At 36.5% G+C, this 21,241-nt stretch overlaps 1 protein-coding gene across 1 annotated transcript in view; it reads right to left on the minus strand.

The window, feature by feature from the left end:
* The window catches only part of LOC137397365 (uncharacterized), a 39,129-nt gene that overhangs the window by 1,733 nt on the left and 16,155 nt on the right, over nt 1-21,241 (minus strand). The window contains exons 9-16 of the mRNA XM_068083654.1: nt 20,962-21,047; nt 20,198-20,533; nt 16,187-16,400; nt 14,997-15,082; nt 14,188-14,484; nt 12,870-12,981; nt 11,912-12,093; nt 9,717-9,785 (exon numbers count right to left, since the gene is read on the minus strand). Coding sequence (XP_067939755.1) covers nt 9,717-9,785; nt 11,912-12,093; nt 12,870-12,981; nt 14,188-14,484; nt 14,997-15,082; nt 16,187-16,400; nt 20,198-20,533; nt 20,962-21,047 — 1,382 coding nt within the window. The remainder of the gene's footprint in view (nt 1-9,716; nt 9,786-11,911; nt 12,094-12,869; nt 12,982-14,187; nt 14,485-14,996; nt 15,083-16,186; nt 16,401-20,197; nt 20,534-20,961; nt 21,048-21,241) is intronic.

Raw genomic sequence — 21,241 nt, forward strand, 5'->3', positions numbered from 1 at the left:
GCTACATATAAATTTTGTTTACAATGTTTTTAAGAGATGTAAGATATACATATGATAAATACTTTATATCTATAATAGATATAATATAACATCATATATCTATAATAGATATGTTTAAGATATAAAATTTATATATGAGATGTACATTATATCCTAAATATATTATAATGTAGAAGTAGGAATATATCTTATATCTATAATATACACATGTACAAGATATATATCTTATACTTATGTTTAGTTCATCTCAAAGTTAGTGTGTGATTCTGTGTCTAGCTATAGCTATTAAAATCTTGAAATGAAAATTTTAATACATCTAACTTGTCATAGAACAAGTTATATAAAGTCTAATAACTATGCACGAAGAAGATGCAAGTACAAGTTATATAAAGTCTAATGACTATGCACGAAGAAGATGACACATGTTTCTATCAGTTGATATCCATTGCTTCTAACTAACCGTGGATGATCTTATAGCCTGCGTTGGAGTTTGTTGAAGTGTTAGAATTTTTTATTTTATTTAAAATTTGAAGAGGTATTTTCATTTTATAACTATACAAGCAAATTCAACACTGATGTTGTGTGTGAATTCGGATGAGTTATGCGTAACATAATTTCTCCACAACCACACATAACAAAGCTAGTAGCCTGGCATATTGCCAATGGAAAATTCTACTAATCTAGTTAATAAGGCTAGACTTCTAATGACGGTAAGCCATGACTTTGGGTCTGCATTGTTGTTCAGCTCAGCTGTTCTAATAATAGCTATAGCCGGAATGCAGACAGACATACAACATAAAACAGTCTTTGAGAAATATATATATAGACTTAACAAGGTTGCATACAAATTGCACTCATCCAAATATTTGCTCCAATTTGCCGCAATAACTGGCTGTTTATGTGCAATGGAACAGGAGTTAAAAGCGTCGATTCTTTGTAAGCTGAGTTCAGATTACTGCAATCATGCTATCAAATAATATGCTATAAGACTGCAAATTTATAAGTTATTATAACTAAAATAATTTATTTAATGCTACAAAGATATATGATATTCAAGAACAGGTGACATAAAAAACCATCATTATCATACATGCAGAAACAAAATTTAACATTTTTGAAACAAAATTATTGGCTTTGTTTGCTCAACAGGTTGCATTCTGATGGTTGCTTTCGTATAAAACCATTTCATCATCTTCTAGCAGTTCTATACCTTCCACAGCATTTGCTGGCCTGAACTCTTCTTCTGCGCTGCTGAACTAGTCGATAATAGCTCCCTAACCATTTTTAGCCGAGCAAAACCTTTACGCGTTGCAAACACCTTCTGGTAAAAATCATCGACTTTAAATAGTAACAAAACAAAATGTTAACCTTATTAACTATAGTAACCTAAGTCAACTTTAGCGTATTTTGTGGTTATGATCTGCAAGAAATTGTAACATTACCATGTACTGCATGCGGTATATACCGAGGGGAGTTCTTACTTTCGAAACAGAAGTATAAAATAGAAGTTGGATCTAACTTAAATGAATTTAGCTGTCTAAACATATACTTAAAAAGAGTTTTAGCATGTATTTTAGTAAACTTGAAACTTTCAACTGAAATTTAAAAATGTGTCTGCTTTTTAATTTGCTTCACTATTAATTATAACGGATAACGATGAACTGAGATAGCGAGCAACGTATATCTCTTTCAGGCATTGTAGGAGGTATTTCGGCAAATCGCATATAAAGATTTTGTCGTAATCAGTACACTAACATTCGAAGTTTAAAATTGAGAAAATCTTTTATTGTTATCGTATGGCGAAAAACAAATTTGCCTTAGTACAGCGGCGAGGACAAAAAGCATTGTGTTTCAGATATTACAATCATAGAGTGAAATCTAATAAGAGGGGCATCGTAATCCATAGATAATCCACCGTAATCCATACATGCACAGTATTAACTAATAATTTGGCGTATTCAATCGCAAAAAGGGTATACAGTCTATAGTGAGAGCGATAGAATGGTAAGAGCAGCCAAAATCCCTCCCACAATGGCTGAAAGAGATATGACGCTTGCTCTATCCCTCAATTCAGCAGTCTCTGTGCTTCATAAAAGCTTGATTATGTGTGAGCAAAATGGAAAATAGTGAAAACAAAGTGAAAATTTATTTTGCACATTTTGGCATTTAATATAATATCTACTATGAACTTTGATTTGTTATAGATATATAGCTATATAATTACATATACAACTTCAATTCGGTAGCCATGGGTCCTACGATGGATAACTCAATTCATTAGCCATGGGTCCTAAGACGGATAACGACGTTAAAGGAAGATCACGTTAGGATCATCATAATAAGTAGAACAAAAAACACCAACTACACAAAAGCTACTGTAGGTAACTACGAATAGTTACTAAAGTTAATATACAATTTTATTACTGAATTTTCATAGGTAAAATATGTATATAAAATTTTAATGTTTTTGCCAGGGGTGTTTGCATTAGATAATTACTGTGGGTTTCTATGACGGTCAATACGTCATTTTTCGCTTACAATGCATACATTGTATTAGTCTTAGTATACATACGACATTAATTTGACCGCGACTTTGACATTATTTGATCTTCACCAACACAAATTAGCAAGTGATGAACCGAAAAGTGTCATCAAAATCATACTAATAATGACTCGGTTAGATTACCAACAATTAATTCTTTCATTGTTTCTTTTGGTCTTGAAGTCCGCTTTCAACCCCAAAGGCTTTCATTTTTTCTTTGTAGAAAATCGTTATAATTATCCTTGAAGCTACTGTCCATTTCATGACCTATATTGCCAATAACCAGGCTGCTCCGATGCAGCCCAATGATTGACAAGGCAGGTCATGAAAGTACAACTACAAGTACAGATGAGTACAACAATTTTCTATAAGTAGTATATATACTAGTTATAGAAAATTGTATAGCATATATATATATATGCTATACAATTTTCTTTAACTAGTATATATACTACTTATAGAAAAAATATATATATACTGTCACGCATACACGATCATGTGTTGACTCACAGGTTGAAGATGACATGCACTTGGACCTTGACCCAAGGGTGAGAGAGCTTGCGGAAAATATCATCAACAAGATGTCAGCTGCTAATGATTATGGAAGCAGGGTACCACTACGAAGAGTTAGCAAAGCCATACCTAAGAAGCTGTTAAAAGACATTAAGTTGGCACTGAAGTCGATCTCAACTGAATCAATCAGTGAGACTAATGCCTTAATCTACAGTACAGCAACCATCATCTTGGAGGAGATGGATATTAAGCCACTGCCAACAAGGCTTCAAGCCATTCCATTGTGGCAGCTGAGGCTACAAAATAAGATCAAGGACTTGTGCAAGAAAGTTAGTAAACTCAGTGAGAGATCTAACCACAGTTTGGAGCGTCCAAAAAGGGAAGCCACAATAGAAGCTCTAGAATCTGCCAAACAGCAGCTAGTAGCACTCTCGGCACGACTGAAGCGGTACACCAAAGAGCGGGATAACAAGAGAATGAACAAACTGTTCATCAATAATCCATCTAAAGTGTATTCTCAGTTCAAAGGTGAACTGCAGAGGCCAATGTCTGAGCCTCCCAATCTAGCACTTCAAAGTTCTGGAAGGACATCTGGGAGAAAGTGACTACTATAACACCACTGCAAATTGGCTGAAGAGATTTAAAGAGAGCCATCAACACACTGCGGCTCAGCAAGGACTCACCATCAGCAAAGAGGACATCAAGTGCAGAGTACAGCGTATGAAGAACTGGGCAGCACCTGGCCATGACATGATTCAAGCCTACTGGTTGAAGAAATTGACATCACTTCACACTAGAATGGCTAAGCAGATGGAATGCCTAATAGAACAAGGTGACCATCCAGAATGGCTGACCGAAGGACGAACTGTACTTCTGATAAAAGATCCAAAGCAGGGGCCGATTCCCAAAAACTATTGACCAATAACGTGCTTGCCCACCACCTAGAAACTGCTCTCAGGAATAGTTGCAGACAAAATGGAAGAGCACATGTGTCCCTATATGACCAGTGCTTAGAAAGGAATTGGGCACAACACCTGAGGAGCCAAACATCAGTTACTGATGGATCGGACGGTCTGTCAAGACAGCAGGAAAAGGCAAACCAATCTTGCCATGGCTTGGATTGACTACAAAAAGGCCTATGACTCAATTCCCCATAGTTGGATACTTGAGTGCCTCAGTATGTACAATGTTCACCCTGCTCTTGTGGCATTCATCAAGATGTCAATGACCAAATGGATGACGGAACTGGAGGCTAATGGCAAAAAGCTGGCGAGTGTCAAAATTAAGCGAGGCATCTATCAAGGTGACTCCTTATCACCGCTGCTCTTCTGCATATGCCTAAACCCTCTAAGCAATATGCTGGAGGAGACTCAATATGGGTACGAGTTTAAGAGTGGCACCAAGATAAACCACCTCTTCTACATGGATGAAATCAAGCTGTACGCTAACAAAGAAAGGGACATTGATTCGCTAATACACCTCACTCAGGTATACAGCAAGGACATCGGAATGACCTTCAGTATTGAGAAATGTGGAAGGCTAATTCTTAAGAAAGGCCATTCTATGCTCACAGATGGCCTAAGAATGCCAAATGGTACCATCAAAGATATAGAAGGGTACAAGTACTTGGGGATTATGCAAAGCAACATCAACCACGAAGCCGAGGTCGTCACAAAGCCATTACTGAATACAAGAAACGCCTTCGGCAGGTCTTACGGAGCCAGCTCAATGCCAAGAACCAAGTCATGGCAATAAATACCTACGCACTGCTAGTAATAAGATATCCAGCAGGCATAATAAAGTGGACTGAGGAAGCCATCAAAGAAACAGATATAGCAACTCGTAAACTGCTGACCATGCATGGAGCACTCCACCCAAAATCTGATACTACTAGATTGTATCTTGAGAGGAAAGACGGCGGTAGGGGACTAAAAAGTGTACAGCAGACAGTGAAAGAAGAGGAGCAAAACATCAAAGCATATGCAGCCTCCATGGCCATTTCAGATAAGTTGCTAGCTGAATTTCAATCGGCTGCTCTTACAACGGACCTACGCCCTGATGATGAGGAAATTGACTGGCACACGAAACCTCTTCATGGTGCTTACCACCAACAAATATCTAAGGTTGGCGATCTTCACCAGACATATATGTGGCAGAACAAAGGAAACCTAATGGCCAATACAGAGTCGCTAATCATGGCAGCCCAGGAACAAGTGCTTCCAACAAGGCAACTCCAAACGAAAATCTATCACACTAGAGACGATCCTAGATGCAGACTGTGCAAAGATGCACCTGAGACCATCCAACACATCATCAGTGGATGCATGCAGCTAGCAGGAAACGCATACACTGAGCGGCATAATCATGTCGCAGGTGTTGTGTATAGAAGTCTATGTGATGAGTATGGCCTTAATAAACCACAACACTGGTAGGAAGCTCCTGGTAAGGTCAATGAAAATGACCGCGCTAAGATCCTCTGGGACTTCTACATCCGAACTGACAAGCATGTCCTAGCAAACCAACCAGATATAGTGGTGGTAGACAAGGAAAACAAGAGGGCTACTATAATAGATATAGCAGTACCCAATGACTACAATATAGCCAGCAAAGAAAAAGAAAAGGTAGAGAAACATCTCCCTCTTAGGGAAGAGATTGAAAAATGCTGGAATGTAAGAACAACTGTAATCCCAGTAATCATTGGGGCACTGGGCGCAATAACACCGGCGCATAAAATGTGGCTTGCCCAAATACCAACAACAATCAACTCAGGTGAGTTGCAGAAAAGTGCGCTACTGGGAACAGCTAAGATCTTAAGGCGAGTGCTCAAACTCCCAGGTCTCTGGTAGGAGACCCGAGTTAGAGCAGAATTTACCACCCATACGGGGTATCCGGGGTGAGGAAACAATTTTTTATATATATATATATACAGTGAAACTTGGATAACTCAAACTTTAAGGGACCGAGCAAAAGTGTTCGAATTATCAGAGCGTTCAAGTTATCAGAGCACTGTCACAAGTCCATGTATTTACTTATTTATTAGTAGATACATGTACATATACAATCTATAATATAAATCAAAAGCACAAATGGCTTGTTTCAAATTAAATGCTTCTAATGTAAAGTTTAAAACGTTTTTATCAAAAAGTATAGAGATTTTTCTATCACTTGAGATTGGTTCGTTGTTTGAGGTGATGTTATTGCCAGGACGTTTTTTAGATTGACATTGGCAAAACTTGATCGTTGTTGAAATGCTCAAAAGAAAAGACATCTTTTTCTTTTGAGCGTTTCACCCATGATCAATTTTGCCGATTTTTCTTGAAGTTTGTGCAAAGATTACCTCACTTTACCTCGCTTCCGAAAGACGATCGCTACACGGATGTTTGGTATAAATCAAATTTCACCAAACCTTTAGAAAAGTCGTTGACAAAAATATTTTGCCGATGGTGGTAATAACGACGCTTATAAATTACGAAAAGTTGAGGTTTACCTCTATGGCTTGGAATAAAGTGATTTTCTAAAGCGATAGCAACCGTTTCGGTAGCCGTTGGGCAAAAAACAGTTCGAATTAACAGTGTTGAGTTCGAGTTATATAGAGCCATTTATCATTGCGTGGGAACGGACCAAGCAAATCCATTCGAGTTAACCATGTGTTCGCTATATCCGAGGGCGAGTTATCCATGTTTCACTGTATATATATATATACACTAGCTGTACAGACGGTTCCCAACCTACGAACGCGTTACGTTCCGAACGATTGTTCGTAAGGTGAATTTGTTCGTAAGTTGCTTCAGTGCTATATTTTGTATTATAATTTATGTTTAAGGCCTATATAAGTATATTGAAGGTTTATATAAGTATGTTTAAGGCTGGTATAATTAACCTGTAGTGGTTGGTACTGAAAAAAATTTTAATAAAATGGAAATAATACTTTGGTGGACGCCGGGCCATGACACTGCATTTCTTATTTATTGTATGTCTTGTCCTTTCTATTATATTGTTGTTTAATTGTTATGCTATCACTTATCGTTGTTGTCTTATTTTTTGTATGTGTTGTCCGTTTATTATATCGTTGTTTCACTCGTTATGCTATTGTTATATCTGATATACCGTCATAACACTATCACTTATCGTCACTTAAATTGTTGTCATACCAACGCGCTAGCAGTCCTATTCATTCACCTTGTTAGCCGGTGTTCTTACCGTTTGCCGTTAGCCGGAACGGTTGATATTTGTATATAAATGAGTGCGCTCATTTGAGCGTTGAACGTTTGAGCGTTGAGCAGATAGCCGTATGCTCCTCGGCTGGTGAAATTTCCTTCGCTAATTAAAAGCTGAATGAAATTACAGACACTCTCTTATCTTTATTTATTAGTAGAGATCTTGCCAAGTAAAGGCCGGCAAATCTCTTTACAATACGTATGTAAAGTTCAAACAAATAATTCGCAAGTTAATCGAGTTACGAACAACGTACATGCGTTCGTATGTATGCGTTCGGAGTTGCGTTCGTTGTATTCGTTGTTCGCAACTCGAATGTTCGTAAGTAGGGAACCATCTGTATATGTATATATATACACTAGCTGTATATGTATACATATATACTAGAAGGCCTGTATTCACTGGTTGCAAGTTGGGGCGGCTAATGTTAGGTGACTAGTTATGAACACCTGGGGGTGTTGAGGTGTCGGTGTAAGACCCCAACAGGTTTCTCTTAAGTAGGGCCTCGGCCGGGACTCTCATGTGGAGTTTTAAGAATTTTTATCGGAAAGTATCAACATTTTTCTATTTTTTGAGATTTGTTTTGTTTTAGGTGATGTGACTGACGAGACGTTTTAAAATTAAAATAGGCAAAACTTGGCCGCAGTTAAAACACTTTTCTTACGAATTTCTTAAGATTCGTAAGAAAAGTGTTTTGTCTTATAAACAATGTGAACTGGTGAGAGTTGCTCGCTATTACCCAGTTTAATAATGTGAGCGAACAGCTTCTCGTGACGTTATGCTATGACCCGCCTCATAAGCAAAGAAGTTAGGTATTTGCTTTCATATAATGACTTATATTGGCAAGCTGACAGTTCGATTTCTATAGTCTAGTGGGTAAGGTGTCAGACAGATAATGGCAGGGTCCGAGATCGAATCTTTTTCGCAACGGAATATTTATTCCAAGATTTTAAGATCTATAACTGGACAATCAATCCTCCAAACGACAAACTTTGAGAAATACATATATAGATAGCGGTGCAACCTGGCATTGCCTGGGTGATAAAAAAAGTCTTGGGACAGAAAATCGATTCGTATTTAACACATAACAACATTTAACACATATCTTCTCTCATGATATGTAGTTTGAAAGTTAGTGGCCATTCTAACTTTCAAACTACATATCATAAGTGAGGTGTTTTATGTAGTTGAAATAAATTAAGAGAGAAAATAAAAACAGCTGTAAAGGTTTTCAAACTTTTTCAAACAACTATAACTTTCACACTTCATATCATGAGAAAAAGGTTTTGTGCAGGACAACTGAATTAAAAATAAATAAAAAAATTGTAAATGTTTTCAAACCACTGTAAATTTAAAATTTCATAACTTTCAGCGACGTGTAAGAAGGTTGTTCGAAAACCGAGTTGTTCTAAAACCAAAACAAATTTTCCCATTAAAATAAAACTGTGTAAATTATGAAATCCCTTCCAAGGCAAGAAAACAAGTTCGGAAAAATATTTTTTCCACATTTTACACCTTAAGCTGTACTGTATACTGCATACTATAAATAGAAACGGGTAGATATAGATTGTGTTTAATTTTAATAAAAGATTTTCTATTTATGATGATTGAAATAGAAATCAAAAGTAAACATTTCGTACGTTTGGCTTTTAAAACATCAAAAACATTAAAGGTTAAGATAAAATACTAAAAATGCAAAAAATGATAATGAAACAGCTAAAAATGCAACAGATCAGTTACATCGAAAATCATAGGAAAATGAAAAAATAAACAGCAATGGCACGTTTACTTCACATCTTTAAAGGAGAATCTTCCTCCAAAACAGTTTAGGGTTACTCGACTGGAGGAGTTATCTCCCTAGCAAATTTATTCGGTAGAGGAGAGGTTGTCCCAGATGGTTCCTCCCTTTTTGTAAAGACTTTATGCATCGTAAAATGCTTCTCCGTTTGTTAGCGAATGTTTCCATGTGTTTCCGAAGCTTCGTTAATTGCAATGCGCATTCTCCGATTTGGTCGAGAGCCAAATATATATTCGAGCTCGGAGACGACCAAATCTCAAAATCTTTGGTGAAAAACTTGAGGCTAAAATAATTAGCATGCTCATTGATTATGTGGTATATGGTAGCACAACTGATCACTAAATCATGGTGGCTCAGTGGTAGAGTGTATGCATATGAACCTTGGTGATGCATTTGTAGAGAGTTCAAATCCATCAAAAAACAGAATTTTAATATCCAGATTTTAATAACTATAGCTGGAAGGACAGACATACTTTCATATATTCATAATATATTATATCCATAACAATACACATCCTTTATTATATATAGGGTGTGGATAAGTACATATGAATGTATACATACATCAAACAGATGAATCGGTCTAATAGTGTGTGTTGCCTGTGTTTTAGAAATGAGTGAATGTGGTATGGTAAAGTCAGTGCTCACTTGAGAGCTCTGTTTGCGGTATGTCTTAATATCATTGGATGACACAGTCTCCTTCTGCTCATAGAGTATCTGAAATGTATGATGTATCAGTTTCCTTATTTAGTAGAGTATGTAACAATCATCTCATTGCAATTAGTACATATTGTAATCAATAAGTTATCTTCAAATAAAACACGTTTTAATCTTGGTTGTTTAACCTGAAAAATTGTGCTGATACAACTGACAGAAATTTAGTTAGCGTAAAACCTCTAATTGAACGCCACTTTTATTTGAACGCTACCTCCACCACCCTGAGAGAATGTTGAAAAATAGACCGCCACTCTCCAATTGAACACCACCTCCATTTGAACACCACTTTGACATTATTTGATCTTTATGAGCCCATAATATCAATTGATCAGTAGAAAAGTGTTCACAAAATCGTATTAATAATGAATCGCTTATACCAATAACAAGTAATTCTCTCGTTATCCAATTTCAAAGTATTTCATTTTTTTGTTAAAACATTGAAAGTGACAACTTAGAAAGAATCAATAACGGTCTCAGGCTAGTAGTAGTTCTCTGTTTAACACGGTTTTTCTAATTCGAAGAAGCCTACATAAAAAATGGCTTGAATTTAGGATGGTAGATGAACTTTCAAAGCAACGCCATAGAAATAACTAATAACTGTCTAGGCTATTAGTAGTTTCTCGTTTGAGGCGGTCCTAATAGTTCGAAGGACATGCGTATAAAAACTGGTTCGCAAGTTTTGGACCAAAGGTTACGTTTACTAAGCAAACTTTTAAGCGTTGCATTCGTGCTAAATACAGCGCTAAAATGTTTGGACGCTGATATCAACGAGTTCAGCAGTGCAAAAGAGTTGTGGTCAGAAGAAAAGGTAGAAGGTATTGGACAAATAAAAGATGTTCATTCCAACGAAAGCAACAGTCAGAACGCAGCTATCCGAGCAAACAATAGAAATATTTTTTTGTTAAAAATGTTAATTTTTGTTTCTGCATGTAATATAAGTATGATTCGTTTATGTTATTTGTTCATAAATATAAATATTTGTATCATTTGATAGATTATTATTGTATAATTTACAAATGTGCAGATTTATAGCATGTTATTTAATAGCATCCTTGAAGCTATCTTAACACGGCTTACAATGGATCGACGCTCATAACTCTACTTCTATTGCACATGAAAACCTAGTTTTGGCTGTTAATTGTAGCAAACATATCAAAGAGTGCAATGAGCTTTTATTCAACAATATCCAATAAAGATATAAAACAAAAATATGTCTTCAAATTTAGAATGAAATAAAAATTGAAAATGCCATCAAATTGCAAAGAAGAACAGAGGCTATAATATCGTCGCAGGTCAATTGCAAGCAATAGATATAAACTAGTTGAGATATTTTTCGGTTTCTCGATGCACATTTATTAAGAGATCTTGAATAAGTTGGAGGCAAGTTAGCAGATTTATTGCATCCAAAAGGTTTAATATCGCTCTACCGGAAAAATAGAGCAAAATGTAAGCGACATTCGTTTCGCTCGTAATTTTGCTAAATTTACCTTCTCTTACGAAAATTCGAACGAGCCATTTGAAAAACACACCGCCAGTCTCTATTTGAACACCGCCTCCGATTGACCGCCACTATAGAAGAAGGGTTGAAAAATAGAGCGCCATGGCGTTCAATTAGAGGTTTTACGGTATTTGTATTGTGCACTCAAAATACTAAACTTATACAAGATATGCAGACAGCGTGTTTTAGATGACATTAAACGAACTGTTTCCTACAAATCTGGAGCTCTCAGAAACCACAGACAAGTCATAAACATACATAACTTAATAGTGCAGATAACTCCTGTTTTAGAAATTTCAAAATAAACTTCCCAAACTTATATTGGCTGTCATCAGCCCATTGGATAAAGAACACATAATATGAGTAACTGTTGACACCTCTATGTACAGTCTCAACTAAACAGCCAACCTAAATTCCACTTTACCGAGTAATCACAAAAGGAAAGATAACTACTAATAAAATATTAGTAAATGAAAAAGAAACATAAAGGTTATTAACTGTTGGTAGTAAAACTTTTATGAGTTTTTATGCACAGATCTGAATAAAGGAATTGTCTACCAACCAACTCTATAACATCCCTCAGATCAAAGTGTAAACCATGAAGATGAAGGATGATAGAGCTACTTACCTCAGACAGAGAGTCTACTTGATGTGCATGGGTAGGTTGGGGATCCACTGGCTCATTAGGAGTGTTACATTTTGTTGTGAGAAAGTCATCATGTAGCTGATTGGTTGTGAGAGAGTCCTCATGAAGCTGATTGGTTGTCACTTGAGCTAACGAAAGTCCTTCGCTCTTTTCTTTCTTTAAAGCTATCAAAATTAACTCATTTAAAGCATCATGGTTGATCTTCTTGGTAGACATACTATTATCTTTTAATTGCATGCATAACATGTCATGTACATGTGATTATGGCTTTATACAGACTAGTATCCTGGACAGTCCACAACCCAGGATACTAGACTGTCAAGTGTGCTAATAAGGCACAGAGGCTAAGTATCTTCACAACATTTCTCAGACCCAGGAAGGTGGTCAGTTGGTGCTGGGGTTAGAGTGTTGGTATAACAAACTGAATGTCACGAGTTCAAACCCCTTAAAATGCATATCTTTTTATCCCATATATATAACTTCCAATTCTGGAGTCAACAGACGAACTTATTATAGTAAAAATTAATAGCATCATTCATTACAATGTTTTCATAGGTCTTCTGGAATGGCTTACCCGGAGGCAATTGAGATACATCCTTAAATGGCAACCTTCTGGAACATGCAATAGTTTTAGGATGCAAAGCAGATCTTCAAGCAAACTAACTACATGTATAATAGAGATTTGACTGTAAAATGTATCACTGCTTTTATCAAATCTGTTAAATCAATATGTTGGTTCATGCTAATACGTAAACAGCTGTTATGTACAAAACATTCTAGAAGAATCTGCAGATCCCTTTTGGAAAGAATCTGCAATGTCCCTTCTGGAATAACCCTGACACAAAAATAAAATGAGAAAAAACTTTCATTCTTTCACGAAGCGAAGCGGCAGATTAAAGTGGCAATCAAATAGAAGTAATAAAAAGCAATAAAAACATACCAAGACCATATGACTGCTCATCATCGATATAACATGTGATTGCTTGAAGCATGGAATCCATCAAGTCAGCTATGATTTGTGTTAGGTCTTCACCAGCCACTCTGTTAGCATCCTGTCAATAGATAATTCTTACACAACACAGGATGGAACACCGCTATCATATAACATTACCTGAGGATGAGCCATTCAAGCTTATATTACAACTGCAAGCTTATTGCAACTAAATTTGTAATCTTGAAAGTTTGAGACTGTTTACACAAAGTGATTTGAGACGTCAATGTGTGGCGGCAGAAGACAGGCGAGCTTCGAGCCGAGAAAAGCCAACATAGAAGGACCACCGAGCCGAGAATAAGAGACCAGCCGGCCCTTTCAAGATGGAAGAAACATTGACCGAAGGAGCGACTGAGCCAGACCTCCACGTCTCAACTGGAAGTATGACGAGCTATTCAAGCCAGCCTATATTACTTTACTGCAACTAAAATTTCATCCTTGAAAGTTTGAGACTGTTTACAAAACATGATTTTGAGACATAGATGTGAGACAGCAGGAGACAGACAGGCTCCGAGCCGAGAAGAGCCAACACAGTAAGACAAATGAGTCGAGAATAAGGGACCAGCCCGGCCCCTTCAAGATGGAAGAGACATTGACCAAAGGAGTGACTGAGCCGGACCTCCTTGTCTCAACTGAAAGTATGGCCCTTGGTAGAGCTAACAGATCGGCCGCAAAGGAGCGACTTGTAAATGAGTCCGCTTATCATGAAAATAAACTGAGTGAAAGTGATATAAAAGGAGAAAAGTTGTGAATGCAAATCAATAATACTGCAGTTATAGTACCGCCAACATATTAAACAGTTAGGTCTAGGTTTTTTTGTACGGCTAAAAGTATGAGTTTGGAAAGATCTCGGAACAGCTTACGCAATTTACATGTATTTTACTGTTCGTATAACATAAAACCCCTATAACGTAAATATTCTTGAAATGGATTATTTATGTTGTAGTAGTGTTATTTGCATATAATAATATAACAATTTATTTCAAATAGTAAACACGAGATCCACATAGGTATTTGTTACCCTGTCAGGGTGAGTGGTGAATCAGATCCATTTAAAAGATGTTTCTCCACTCTAATATCTTGTTTTTAAGTTTTTTTTCAGGAGGTTCGGAATGCATTAATTTATACTTATTTATTATAGAACAAATTGATTTTAGATACGAAGGAATTTACATAAGAGCTCATTCCAGAAAATCAAAGCTTGTATGTCAAGGCATTACTGTATAGATTCATCGTAGCATGCAAACTTAACTTCCTGTCTGTTTACCGTTTTTTTCTGTTGGTGCAAGGATCCATCAGATGTAATTTTATTGGTCTCCCTACCGGAATCCATAGTGGCTGCATCAGAAGTCTCTTTGACAGCATTGGAATCGGCTAATGATTGTACACCGATGATGCATGGCCAAGCATCATCACTATTAGGACAAATGACTTCCGTTTTACAAGCTAGGTTTCTATCCAGATGCGAATTATCCAGATCAGAGGAACGAGGTTCAGGAATGATTTCGTCAGGCTTTGGGCTTGACACTCGATTGCAGCAGTCAAATGTAGAACTGTATTTCTTCTAAAGACAACAAAAACTGAGTGATATAAGAGTTGGTCATCTAGCTGAAAGATAAAAAAGGGATAAGTGAAAGTTAGATTCTAACAAGAATAACACATTAAAACTTTATAAAGTGAAAGTCCTCAATGCAACATTAAAGCTAAACACATCGAAACTCTGAGTCACAACTTTAATACTATTTTCAAAACCATTTACCAATTTGCAATGCAGACTGAGATTGAGAAAGTTGTAAGAGATGTGACGACAACTCTCATGATGAAGTTAAGATATCAAGTAATGACTAAATTGATTTAACTTCCAGGGTAACATGAAGCACTACTGGACTGTCTTGAAGATAATATAGATAAAGCATTCTAACTTTGATAAATTTATTATATATCATATGTTCACAGTAAAAAAAGTTGAAAACGATGCAACCTTTAACTGATTCTTCACTTCACAGGCTGTGATTATTCAATTATCAACTACTTGACAAGAGATAATTTGAGAGGATAAATGTGAACATTACTGACCTGAACGGACGGAGCAGAAGGGTGATGTTTGAGTGGTAACTCTGAGAGCTGTACAACTTGACCATTCTTTATAAATATCTTAACTCCTGCAATATTATTAAAATTTCATATTTACCGATGCCTGCCTCTACTAACCACGGCTAACTACAACCGATGTGGTTTCCTGCCAATAATTATGGCTGTGGCTGTCTCCCAACTTTAGGCAGACAGCCACAATGGACCCCAGGTTACGGCCCCTCTGCTTTAGGTTTTTTCGCCAAACGACGTGGAACACCCAAATTTTCCTGGTTCCTCGTTACAGCATTTTCCCCAACCAATGACATCAACGCATCTCTTAAATTCAACATTGAACAGCATCGCTCGGTGTCTTTAGTCAAACTAAATTGAAAAAGATTTTAATAAGGTCGACTAAAAGTTATTGTGAAAGCGAAGGAAAAAGATAATAAAAGTAGAAAGCACCAAAATTTAAGTAAGTTTAGCACATAATAAAACTTACCGTTAAGTGTGTGTTTAGTTGGCTAAATTCATTTAAGCTAAATTTAAAGCTTCTTTACGTAGCGTCACACAAGTTTAGTATAAAGAGTTCATTGTTGTCAAGTCACTGTCACTCCCTACAATACTGTACATAGTAATGTCACCATTTTATTACAGATCATAACAACTAAAATAGATAAATAGGTAACTAGAATTACTAAACTATTTTGTTACTAATTATTAATATGCTCTGTAATATTATTAATATGCTCAGTATGTATGTAAAATGTTGATGATGTTACCGGTGGTTTGCATTAAATAACCACTATGGGTTCCTTTGCCCCTCCATATGACATTTTCGCCTCTGATCCCAACGCCAGAACGGATTAATGTTGTATGATGGGGTCCACAGTATAGCACCATGAGAAGAAATATTCAGTTATTGTGAAAACAATTTAAAAGCCACAAATCTAAGCAAACATGGCTTGAAATACTGCAACAGATTGACCTGCTAACTTTTCTTTTGGTCTAGCCTAAACTCCTGTAGTCTTTTGTTGTCTCACAAAGGTCCAATGGTTCATGTTTGAAAAACTAACAGCTGATTTTCCACAGACCTATCAGTGCAGATTAAAGAGTATCCCTTACATTGGCAAGATAATTCAAAGTTACGCTCATACATAGACTTTCGAAGGCTATATGCCTGACCAATCACCTACCAGTCTTTGTATAGATGAGACAGGAAGGATCAACTATGAATGTCTCATTGTTCATGCCGAGAGCAAAAGGAGCTGAAGGGTCAATCTCCCCAAGGACATGGTAGGGAATGGTAACATGAGGGCCCTTACAACCTTTAAGTACAGCTGGTGCAGCGGTCCGACTCAATGTTTGATTGATCAAGGATGCAGTGATCTTGCTTGTTGGAGGAAGTTTCTAGAATAAGACCCAACTGTGCCATATTTAAATCGGCTAAGCTCTTTACTGAGTCGTTTGGACAAAAAAGATAATTTAAGACAAATAATACAATTTTTTTGTAAAAAAAGGCGGTAATATTTCCGTCTTTTTAGATTTGTAGCTCATTTTGGCAGGACCTGACAAGCGCCAACAAGGTGCTGTGCATGAATGTTGGGTTCTCTATAGAAATTCATAAAAACCCGACAATACGTTTGTACTATTGTATACACAAGTGCCGGCCAGAACTAGACTCAGTTAATATGAAATAAAAAGAAGTTATTAATAGTCACAAATTAATAATCTGTTACATGTCATTCAAAGGCCCTAATGTACCATGTTTACGCGAAAAAACTAATGGCACAAAGTTATGAGACAGTCCTTTACAGTGCAACCTCAGAATACAGTTTTAATCCGTTCCAGAGTTGGCATCGTATGGTGAAAAACATATACAGGGGTATAGAAACCATAGTAATTAGATAATGCAAACAATCCCTGGTAAAAATCATTGCAATTTTATACAAGTACTGTACATTTACATATTAAAACAAAATAGTATGTTAACCTTGGTAACCATAGTTACCTACACCAACTGTAGTATATCTAGTCTATTTATTGGTTATGATCTGAATTGCTATGTAACTTGGCTACGTGCAGTACGTACTGTTGAATGTTCAAGACAGACGTACATGTACATATAACATAAACTTTAAATTCAATTTAAACAAATTTAGCTCTATAAACAAACACACTTACAGCTAAATGCTGTTCTCGTAATGAAGAGATTTTTAGTTAGCGAGTTGATGGAAGCTGTCTAACTGCTGATCTTCTGTTTAAAGATATCACAACTCCAACTTTGCTTCTGGTTTAAAGCGCAAATATTACCGTTTTACACACGAGAAATGCTGAACTGAGAGAAATCGATCACCAAAATTTTTTTGGCGAACAGCATTTTGGTGTCTTTGTTATTTTGACACGTTTAATAGGCATACTAACTACCAAATTTGAACTTGTGTGAAGAATTTTGTTGAATTTGTATGGTGAAATACAATTTATACGGTGAGGTGAAAAGACATCCTGTTTCATTTCGAAAAGTGAAAAACCTTTATCAAAGTAATCGTACCCTGAGGGTACACTTTACCTGTATTTTCCAATGTTCCGACCAATTCAGGCCTTGTTCTACTCTCAATTTGAAAAAAATTGGAAATACAATATTTTGTAGCACTTGCAGCACCAAACCTCATACTTTTGATCACCAAAATTGAGGTCATTTGAAGCTTTATTAAATAATAATGGCATGCTTCTGTCATGTAGTGACAATGCTTGGTAGTGTTCTCTAGTAGACAAACACACCACCAGGACTAGGTTTTTTTTATAAGCTACCTTGGGTGGTCCTAACACTTATCAAGGGCTTCTTCTGGAACTGCCAGATTAACCTGGAGGGATACATTTTTTGCAACACGTCCAGTCTGATAGAGCCAGGTAGCCATTTCACTTGTCCAACGTGCAAAGGACACAGGTGGATCCTTAACATGCCCACATTGTCAATGCGGTACACGGGCTCTCCGAGTTAAGGTCTAGATCCAAAAGACCCAGCGCTTTAGGGTTGAAAGCTTGCTGAGAGCTTTTTGTCAGATTGGCATTTAGCAAGGCTTGAACCACCAACCCCATGGTGGACAGTCAAAGATGATACCACTAAGCCACCCTGACACTCTAGTTGAAGCTTTATATTTGATTCATTTTACATTTAAAGCTATTTTACAGCGTGCCCTCGAATTACGACAACCCTGCTATACGATTTTTCCGCCTTACGATGTAGAACACAGCTGTTTCTCACTCTGGCCATATGACATTTTTTATGCCCTATGATATGTAGAAAAACCTTTCAAGAAATTCAAATTTGGCAGTTGGTGTGCTGGATACGGTGGAATAACGAAGATGTTGATATGCTATTCACGAAAATCCCTCCTACAACACATGAAAGAGATACGATATTCGCTTTATCTCAGTTCAGCGTCATTCCTTACTAGTTAGAGTGAAAATAAAACCGGAAACAGATAGTGGATAAAATTCTAGTCAATGGCAAAGTTGACGTTTAGTACGATACATACTATAACTTAGCCTTATGTATGTGTTTAGTAAGCTAAATTTATTTCAAGTTGACTTGAACATGTTATACATCTGTCTCCGAGTAAGAACCCCTACGGTACATACTACACATAGCCCATTGGAATGTTACATCTTAACACAGATCATAACATAACCAATAAATACATTAAATAAACCAATGTTACGGTAACTATAGTTACTAAGGTTACTATATTATTTCGTTATTATATTAGTTTTTAATATGTACAGCACAGAATATACACAATTTCGATGAATTCTACCAAGGGGTGTTTACATTAAATAAATATCATTTAATGTATTATTTAGTTATTTAATATTATTTAATGTGGATGGGTTTTTTACACCCCTCTATATGACATTTTTACCTTACAATGCGAACATTGGAACAAATTCAAACCGTATGGCGAGGGACCACTGTATATATACACTAGTTGTAGACCGAAATCTAAGACCCATTTACATATTGTAAGCTACCGTAAAACCTGTACTTGAACGCCACCTTTATTTGAGTGGCAGACAAGGAGAAGGGTTAAAAAATAGAGTGCCACCCTTTAATCGAACGCCGCTCTTATTTGAATGCCCCTCCTATTTACCACCACTTTTTGAAATTCTTTATCTGTACAAACCCATGATATCAAGTGATTAGTAGACAAATGTCCATAAAATGTGGTAATAATGACTTGATAACATCAATAACGATTAATTCACTCATTGTTTCTGTTCGTATTGAAGTCCGTTTTTCAACTCCAACTGTTAAGTTTTTTCGGTAAAAACTTTGATAGCAACATCATTGAAATAATTAGTAACTGTATCAGGCTAAGGGTAGTTCGTTGTGTAATGCGAACTTGATACGTTTACGATGTTTTGGACGACTTATTATTATTTTCTAAAACTATTTAGATAGCATTGTGTAAAAGTTTTGCGCTTCTGAAAAATTGTTTGGATGCTAATAGTAACTAGTTCAGCAGTGCAAAGAAAGAGCTCAGGTCAGCATACACTGTGGAAGGTATTGAACAACTGGAAGGTAATGAAATGGTTTCGTACAAAAGCAACAATCACAACGAAATCTGCCGAACAAACGATGCAAAGATTGTTGTTTCAAAAATGTCAATTTTTGAAACAATTTTTTTTGGCATGTATTATAAATATGGCTTTTTATGTCACTTGTTCTTAAATATATATTTGTAGCACGTCATAGATTATTATTATATAATGATAAAACTTATTAATTTGCAGATTTATAGCATATTATTTGATCGTATGTGTGCATATATTATGCGGAGTTCTTTTAAGTATATTTAAAGTTCATGTTAAGCAGTGTCACAAAAGTGTAACGTACTGAATGTGTTGCCATCGAGTATCCCTCGCATCACGAGATGCATATAGGTATTAGTTACTGTGTGTGCGCAAGTGGTGAATCAGTTCAATTAAAAAATCTGTTTCTTCATTGTAATATTCTGTTTTTAGGTGCTCTTTTAGAAGGTGGGAACGAATCGATGTGTATTTTGTTAATTCATATAGGAAATATTGATTTGAGACAACAGTGAATTGACATGCGAGCTTGGTCAAGAAACACATAATCTTGTATGTCAACATATTACTGTATAAAGTGACTGTAGCATGAACACCTCAACTTCCTGTTTGCTTACCATTTCTTTCTGTTGGGACAATGACCCATCGGATGTGATTTCATTGGTCTCCGTACCGGCATCCATAGTGGCTGCATAAAAAGTCTCTTTGACAGCATTGGGATCGGCTAATGATTGTACACTGATGGTGCATGGCCCAGCATCATCACTAATAGGAGCACTGATGATGCATGGCCCAGCACCATCACTAATAGGAGCAATAACTTCCTCTTTAACAGCTTGGCTTTCATCCAGATGCAAGTTATCCGGATCAGAGGAACGAGATTCAGAAATACTTTTGTCAGGCTTTGGGCTTGACACGCGATTGCAGCAGTCAAGTGTTGAACTGTATTTCTTCTAAAGACAACAAAAACTGAGGAATGTAAGAGTTGAGTTGGTCATCCCAAGGAACTATGACATAGGATAAGTTAAAGTAATATTCTGACAAGAATAACACATTAAAACAATGTAAAGTGAAAATCCTTGATGATACATTAAAGCCAAACGTATCACAGCCCTGAGGCACAACTGTTATACTATTTTCAAAATCTTTCACCAACTCGCAATGCAAATTGGGATTCAGCAACTTGTAGGAGAAGTGGAGACAACTCTCATGAAAAGTTAAGATTTCAAGCGATGACTAAATTGATCTTATTTCCAGGTGAACTTGAAGCACTGAAACGACGCAACCTCCTACTGATTCTTCACTTCACTAGCCGTGATTATTCAGTAATCACCTACTTGACAAGAGATGACTTGAGAGGATAAATATGAGCATTACTGACCTGAACAGACGGAGCAGAAGAGTGATGTTTGACTGGTACCTCTGAGGCCTGTAAAACTTGATCATTCTTTATAAATATCTTAACTCCTGCAATAATATAAAATTTCAGCTTCAACAATTCCAGCCTCTACTAGCCATGACTAACCACAACTGATGTGGTTTCCTACCAACAATTATAATGAACTGACACGCCTTAAACTCGCCAACAATCTGCGGTCAGGATACTAAAAATGCTTATTACGTTTCCATGAGCAATTAATCTGCAAGTTTGCACTTGAACA

This window comes from Watersipora subatra, chromosome 5, assembly GCF_963576615.1.
Source record: "Watersipora subatra chromosome 5, tzWatSuba1.1, whole genome shotgun sequence".
NCBI classification, from domain to species: domain Eukaryota; kingdom Metazoa; phylum Bryozoa; class Gymnolaemata; order Cheilostomatida; family Watersiporidae; genus Watersipora; species Watersipora subatra.